Source organism: Ranitomeya variabilis, chromosome 6, assembly GCF_051348905.1.
Source record: "Ranitomeya variabilis isolate aRanVar5 chromosome 6, aRanVar5.hap1, whole genome shotgun sequence".
In the NCBI taxonomy this organism is placed as follows: domain Eukaryota; kingdom Metazoa; phylum Chordata; class Amphibia; order Anura; family Dendrobatidae; genus Ranitomeya; species Ranitomeya variabilis.
In genome coordinates, this window is record NC_135237.1 from 429149960 (window position 1) to 429158560 (window position 8601).

At 42.2% G+C, this 8601-nt stretch overlaps 1 protein-coding gene across 5 annotated transcripts in view; it reads right to left on the reverse strand.

The window, feature by feature from the left end:
* Window positions 1-8601, reverse strand: part of ZNF521 (zinc finger protein 521) — a 498777-nt gene that overhangs the window by 177756 nt on the left and 312420 nt on the right. For 2 of the 5 annotated variants that reach the window (XM_077270377.1, XM_077270375.1), the window contains one exon: window positions 4366-4404. The exons of the other annotated variants lie outside the window; for them this stretch is intronic. In XM_077270377.1, coding sequence (XP_077126492.1) covers window positions 4366-4404 — 39 coding nt within the window. The remainder of the gene's footprint in view (window positions 1-4365; window positions 4405-8601) is intronic. 5 annotated transcript variants of the gene reach the window in all.

Consider the following 8601-nt stretch of genomic DNA (forward strand, 5'->3'; position numbering starts at 1 on the left):
CCTCAGAAAAAATCAAAATATCGTCCAAATACACAATCATAAATTTATCCAGATATTCACGGAAAATATCATGCATAAAGGACTGAAAAACTGAAGGTGCATTAGAAAGGCCGTCTCTGAAGTTTGCCGCTAGGGCACACTCATTCCACTGAGTAAGCACAGACCATTTACGAAATTTTTGGCAGTATATCTCAGCTTCATCTTGCCCTTGAGACAGGGCTATTAAAGCTTTTTCAGCTTGAATCTCCAAATTAGGTTCCTCATACAGCAACCCTAAAGCCAGAAAAAACGCATCCACATTGAGCAACGCAGGATCCCCTGGTGTCAATGAAAATGCCCAATTTTGAGGGTCACCTCGCAGCAAAGAAATCACAATCTTAACCTGCTGAACAGGATCTCCAGAGGAGTGAGGTCTGAGAGAAAGGAATAATTTACAATTACATTTGAAATTCAGAAACCGAGATCTATCTCCGGAAAATACCTCTGGTGTAGGAGTCTTAGGTTCAGAAATAGGAGTACGTATAACATAATCTTGTAAATTCTGAACATTCGTAGCAAGATTATTTAAACCTGCAGCCAAACTCTGAGGGTCCATCCTTAAACCGGAGAGATCAGAGCCATTCAAGGATTAGAAGGAGAGAAAGGCAAGGCTGTAAATAGAGCAGAAATACAACTGAGCCAACTAAATAGCAAACATGAGAGGGAAGAAGAAAAAAAAAAATCTACAGACTTCTTTTACTCTCCTTTCTTCTGCCAATTACTTTAACAGCGGCCGGTCATACTGTCATGATTCCCCAATGGCATGGGAACATCAGAAACACAAAAATAACAGACTAGCTCTCGGGTGATGGAAACTCAAGCTGACCGTGACCTAAATCTACCACACAACTAACAGTAGCCAGGAAGCATTCCTACGGCTGCCTAGATGCCATGCGCCAGCCGGAGAACTAACTACGCCTGGAAGAGGAAGGAACAGACCTGGCTTACCTCTAGTGAAATTCCCCAAAGATGATAGTAGCCCCCACATATATTAACGGTGAGTTCAGAGGAAAAGACATACACAGTATGAAGGTAGATTTAGCAAAGCGAGGTCCACTTACTAGATAGAGGAAGGATACAAAAGAGGACTTCACGGTCAGCTGAAAAACCCTTTCAAAAACCCATCCTGAAATTACTTTAAGACTCCTGTGTCAACTCATCACACAGGAGTGGCAATTTCAGTCCACAAGAGCTTCCAGTAACAGGAAATGACAAAACTGAAAACTGGACAAAAAATACAAAACAAAAGGACAAGAGTCCACTTAGCTGATCAGCAGACTAGTAGCAGGAACATGCAACTGAAAGACTCAGGTTACAATGATGACCGGCAAGGAAGTGACTGGAGAGCAAGGCTAAATAGGGAACTCCCAAAACTGATGGAAGCAGGTGAGCTAAGGCAGAAAAGCACACACAAGTTTCCAGTACCACCAGCCACCACCAGGGGAGCCCAAAAAGCGGATCACAACAGAGTTGGTTGGGCACTGTTTACTTTCACACATTGGTTGGGCATTGAGTTGGTGAGGTATTGTTCTCTTTTAAATATTAGTAGGACATTGAGTTGCTTGGGCATACTACTTTCACACATTGGTTGGGTATTGAGCTGGCCAGTTATTGTTCATTTTTATATATTAGTAGGACACTGAGTTGGTGGGGCACTGTTTACTTTCACACATTGGTTGGGCATTGAATTGGTCAGGTATTGTTCACTTTTATATATTAGTAGGACACTGAGTTGATTGGGCACTGTTTACTTTCACACATTTGTTGGGCATTGAGTTGGTCTGGTATTGTTCACTTTTATATATTAGTAGGTAGTGTTGAGCATTCCGATACCGCAAGTATCGGGTATCGGCCGATACTTGCGGGTATCGGAATTCCGATACCGAGATCCGATACTTTTGTGATATCGGGAATCGGTATCGGGATTAATAGCAATGTGTAAAATAAAGAATTAAAATAAAAAATATTGCTATACTCACCTCTCCGACGCAGCCTGCACCTCATTGAGGGAACCGGCAGCCTTCTTTGCTTAAAATGCGCGCGTTTACTGCCTTCCGTGACGTCACGGCTTCTGATTGGTCGCGTGCCGCCCATGTGACCGCGACGCGACCAATCACAACAAGCCGTGACGTAATTTCAGGTCCTGAATGCCTAATTCTAGGCATTCAGGATTTGAAAATTACGTCACGGCTTGTGATTGGTCGCGTGCCGCCCATGTGACCGCGACGCGACCAATCACAAGCCGTGACGTAATTTTCAAATCCTGAATGCCTAGAATTAGGCATTCAGGACCTGAAATTACGTCACGGCTTGTTGTGATTGGTCGCGTCGCCGTCACATGGGCGGCACGCGACCAATCAGAAGCCGTGACGTCACGGAAGGCAGTAAACGCGCGCATTTTAAGCAAAGAAGGCTGCCGGTTCCCTCGGTAAGGTGCAGGCTGCGTCGGAGAGGTGAGTATAGCAATATTTTTTATTTTAATTCTTTATTTTACACAGTAATATGGATCCCAGGGCCTGAAGGAGAGTTTCCTCTCCTTCAGACCCTGGGAACCATCAGGGATACCGTCCGATACTTGAGTCCCATTGACTTGTATTGGTATCGGGTATCGGTATCGGATTAGATCTGATACTTTGCCGGTATCGGCCGATACTTTCTGATACCGATACTTTCAAGTATCGGACGGTATCGCTCAACACTATTAGTAGGACATTGAGTTGGTTGGGCACTGTTTACTTTCACACATTGGTTGGGCAGTGAGTTGGTCTGGTATTGTTCACTTTTATATATTAGTAGGATATTGAGTTGGTTGGGCACTGCTTACTTTCACACATTGGTTGGGTATTGAGTTGGTCTGGTATTGTTCACTTTTATATATTATGGGAATAGCTATGGAGGATATTCACTAAATTAAAACATAACTTTTAATAAATATATAAAACGCTTGGACCCTAACAAAAATACATACATAGACAGTGTAACAAGGTGCTAAAGTGAACCAGTGCTGAAAAAGTTAAAAAATTGGAACAGTCTTACCAATTTAGACGGATAACTGGAGGAGGTCTCACCAGTTCTGTGGGACGGGAGGTTCCCAGATGAATACACAATGAAAGAAGGAAGAAAAATAGGCCAAGGGTAGGGAAATGTAATATAACCACTGTCTTCCCTGTTGACCCTTAAAGAGCTCCTGTCCTCACAAGGACAGGCCCCAAGTGAGCCCTGCTATGGCCTCCCACCAACCACAGTATACCCTAAATGTCTCTTGTCTCCCTACGCGTTTCAACTCCAGTGAAGGAGAATCCTCAGGGGAGTTATGTAGAAAAAATGCCAATGGGTCTCCTAAAAATTCAAAACAAATAGTCCATCATAATCCATACTCAGGGGAGTTAAATGGAAAAAATGCCAATGGGTCTCCTAATGATTCAAAAGAGACAGTCCATCAGAGTCCATACTGGTCCGAGTATATCTCCACATAAGACGGATCCCGCAGTGGCTGAGAATTCCGCCATACATCAGCAAAAACTACGGATGTGTCCGCCGTTCATAATCCTCACTTTTATATATTAGTAGGACATTGAGTTGGTTGGGCACTGTTTACTTTCACACATTGGTTGGGTATTGAGTTGGTCTGGTATTGTTCACTTTTATATATTAGTAGGACATTGAGTTGGTTGGGCACTGCTTACTTTCACACATTGGTTGGGTATTGAGCTGGTCAGGTATTGTTCACTTTTACATATTAGTAGGACATTGAGTTAGCTGGGAACTGTTTACTTTCACACATTGGTTGGGCATTGAGTTGGTCAGGTATTGTTCAATCTCACACATCAGCCAGCCATTGTTTACTTTTACACATTGGGGGGCATCGAAATGGTTAGGCTTTGTTTACTTTAGCACATATTACTAATTTAATTAAACTGTACTAATACTAACTGTACGGACACCAAGACATATAGAGTTAAACTTGGGAAAATCATAAACATAAATGGGTACGACATCCTGCTGTATCTGCATTCTTTTCACTTAAATGCATAACTGATTGCAATGTTTTTTTTGCTGCATTTTTGCTGTTTTTTTTTTTGCACTTTCTCATTGCTTCTACGAAAGAAAAAAATGTTGCAAAAACGCAGAAAGAATGGACATGCTGCACTGTGTGCATGAGATTTCTGAAAACTCATAGATTTTGCTGGTACTGTAAAAAGCAGCTTTAAAATTGCATTAAAAAACGCAAAAATGTGTGAATATAGCCTAACTACCCTTTAATGTTCATGAATGAAATATACTGAATGTGTCTGTGGCATAACAATAAAAAATGTAAATATTTACTTTTACTTGTCTGTATCTTGTCTTCTGAATAAACTGTACCTATAATTTTGAGGAGAAAGGGTGAAAAGAATACAGTCACAAGCCATAATAATGGTAGATGAATTCTATCATTGTCAAGGGGCGCATGCAAACATTAGGGAATTGCATACACGGGGAGAGATCTATACAGAGCTGGTTACAATAAGTTTTGCTCAGGAACATTAATTCTGCAAATAGGATTCATCTATGCCGACAACTGATCTATCCTGCTAAATATTTTACATAAATTATTAGGTAACTGCATGATCGTTCCAATGCACATCCATCCCGGTATCAGACAACTCTTTCAGCAGAGTATCTCCTTCAGGTCACATGGTCATCCATCAAGCTTCATCTCACTCATTTATAGCAAAATCCTCCATGATGGATGTTATAAATGGCTTAAGGTTATTTACAGCTCGCCAGTACAAAGCCTCACAAGAATAAACAGAGATTTTCATTAATTTGACTCCTATGCAATTTTACATCTCCCATTCAGTGTAAGCACGGTTAGTGAACGGCCCCATTACAGCTTAATGGACGTTGTTAATTCCTAAAGAGTCTTAATTTCAGATTTTTAATCACCCCTTAACTATTCAATTAAATTTCAATAAAATGTTAAGTACTTAAACTAGCCTACCCATTTTTCGTCGTAAAATAGTTTTCACATTAATACTGATAGGGAATGGTGTGAATGTAAGGAGGTTAATAAAATGAAATAGTATTCTATACCGCAGTCCTGCTGGACACATAACAAACCATCAAACGCAGCAAACACGGAAAATGTTTATCATTTTTAAGTACATACCGTATGTTTTATTAGCAAAAATGTTATGCCTGACACAGACTAGAAGCCATACATCTGGGTTACGGCATTATCTGCCACTTGCGCAGTTCAAAGAGCAAACTATCTGATCCACACACACTATTCAGCAAGGTGAACAATGCATTTGCTCACACTCCCCCCAAAAACACCACACTTACGCATCACACTTACTGCCACAAACAATTAACGTTCATATACAACTGTAAAAAGGGACTCTGTCAGCACAAAATGACTGTTCAAACCAAGCAATGGCAGTCTGTGCGCCGTTGTCATGACCAAACACTGTTGTGCATCTTTCCACCTACTTGCTCCGTCAAAGCCAGATCTGTCAATCAAGGAAGAGGAGGGCGGTTAACTAAATGAGTACACTGAGCACGTTTGTATGGTTAGAACAGTAATTCTGTGCTAACAGTCTATTTAAATTACAGCTGAAAAACCCTGACCACCTTTTTCAGCTCTATAAATCTGGACGTAGATTACCCACTATAAAGACCCCTTCACAAGTCCTGGTGATTCCTGTACTGGAAAAAACAGTACTGGTGAGATCCGTGGTCCATGCCCATGTTTCATCTGTGGGTACGTACATGACATCCATGATGTCAGTGTGACAAGTATGGAATGAATTGCAGCATAGAAATTAAAGGGAACCTATCAGCAGTTTTGGCAGTTGAGGGCAGAGCAAAGTACTGCAGTGTGCAGGTGCCGGAAAAGATCGAAGAGCCCCAGCACCTGTTCACTGCAGTACTTTGCTCTGCCCTCAACCAGGCAGAGAAGTATGCCTGCGCCGGACCTGCGATGTTGGGGAGCCTGTGTGGATAATGCAGGGTTGTATCACCCACAAGAAGCAAGCAGGAGGGCAGCGATCATAAGAAGATGGGAGGCGCTGGACCAAGACCAGCAATGCCCATTGGACCGGACCGCCCCCCAGGGTGAGTGCAATAAAACTTATTTTTCAGTTCAGTTCTTCCAGGTCGGGTTGGCGGCAGATATACAAGATTATAGAATGCTGTACATAAGCCCTGAAAGGTGATGGCCGAATCTTATATCGGTCAAAACTGCTGACAGGTTCGCTTTAAAGAGTTTTATGTATTAAAGATGTTCAAAGATAAATAGCGATTGTTACGTGCGGGGTCGGGGCGGTGAGTAAGCCGGCATCCCTGCATGGAGGGAGAAGGGGACACCATGCAGGGGCACCGGCCATAGCGCTACAGCGATGAGGAACATGATCGATAAATAATAGATAGATGGATAGATAGATAGATAGATAGATAGATAGAAATATGTAAGTGTGATTTCTAATCAGTGCTTTGAGTGCTTATTTTTCTGTACTTGTATTTATTGTTTAAATAAGAAAGGTCTACACCAAGGACCGAAACATCGCCACATGGGCCAATAAAGAGCACCTTACAACTGCATTATGGTGTGCTGCTTCAACTCCTTTTGACTTTATGAATATATATACAGTATATCTAGATACACACACTGAATATATTAGTGAACTACCATATGCATGCACCTGTAGGCCACCTATGTGAATATTAACTCTATGTAGCACTCAGCACCATTCTCATTCTACAGATTCCACCATAGCTGCAATAAATCTTTGAAAATTGGGTCCCACTCCTTATTTTAATTATATCCCTGAAGTCCGGGAAACAAATTTTAGACTGAGTTCCAGAATATTCTACAACAGCTCCAATAACTAAAATCACCTTCAGTTAAAGGGAAGCTGTCACCAGTAAAAACGCTATAAAACCTGCAGATATGATACACAGGTTAATAGCGTTATTAACTTGCCCGGCACCTGCACGTAGCCGATTGCCGGCACTGACTTGACAGCCAACCCCAATGCAGAGCCAGTGTCAATCAGTGTCGGGGGTGCAGTTACAGCCGCCACTCTCTATATTCAGAGCGGTGACAGAACCAGCACCACCCCCATGACTGAAATCGGAATACTACCGGGGGGAATAAAGTTCATTTTCTCCCTGCAGTATTCAGCTAAGCGCGGGCAAGTTGAGAATGCTACTAACCTGCAGATAAATCCTATATCTGCAGGATTAAAGTGCTTTTTCTGGTGACAGGTTCCCTTTAAAGCTTCAGTTGTTACAATAGCTCCAGAGAGGAGAGTGGCTGCGATAGGCACAATACACTATACGGCTGGAAAAAAACAGGATACACCTGTGAAATGCTGAAGTGTAAATCGAGATTTATGTTTATTCTCTAAGTTCAGTATCCGGCCATGATTAGTTTGGTAGTGGGAAAAAGCAGTATGGCAGAGAGACAATCTGGACTCTGCTACTGTGTCCTTGTAGTCTGTAGGTATTTATTAGAATGGCCGCAATTGTAATGCTACATTTCACATCCTGTGGCCACTGGAAAGCAAATTCTAGTCTTTCCCTGGCTTCTTCGTCTAAATCAACTATATGCCAGTATAGCCAAGAGCAGGCTCCGGTACCATATTGTCTAAGTCTATGATTACTGTTCAGCAATTTGTCTGATTTCCTGCATCTAACCTTAAGGACCTCAAATGATCATCAGAACAAAGTTTAAAGGGAACCGGTCAAGTCACGGGGAGCAGGAATCCTAGTCTGGCTACACAACTTAATCTAGGCATGTTTTTTTCTGAAATGCTCCAGTGTTTCATAGAATACATACCACAGTTTAGAGATCCAGTCGGGGACAAAATTAATCCAATCTCGCCAGTAGATTGAAAGAGACCTGTCAATCATAAGGAGTGAGGGAGAAAGAAGCTGTCTATTCGGTGCTAGTCTCATCTTTGCCTATGATCTTGGCCAGATATTTAAACTATGTTTTCTCTGAAACGCTGGAACGGTTCGAAGAAAAACAAACAGAAAAGATTACATTTATCAGGTGTAATCACTCTTTCTGGTGCCATCTTTTTTGCCTCCTGCTACCTCCTCCTTCGGTTGCACTGATCGGGGTTCTGTTCATACCACTTCCAATATGGTCGCTGCAATGGCACGGGGAGTGCAATGGTGAGCCTAAACCATGCCATCCCTGCCTTCCTATCCCACAGCACAGGAAAGGCAGACGAGGAGTGGTTTAGACTCACCAATGTAGCAGCCATATTGGAAGAGGGAGGAAAAAAATGCCTATCTGAAAAGAGGATGGTGCTGGAGGCAAAAGGAAAGCATCAAGTAGGATGGCTTACATGAGAAATATATAGCTACTTTTCAATTCCAGGGTGGAGGGTCACTTTAAAGAGTATGAGCACAAATCTTGTGTCCGACTCCTTATAAGAAAGAGAAGTAAATGCAGATGTAGGAGGGAGCCGTAATACTCTACAGGCATCTCTGTGTAAATGGCCTCATGGCCACAAGCACAGATCTGTCCACTCTGAGTTCTGTGATAGCCGCCTGTATTTCTGCTGT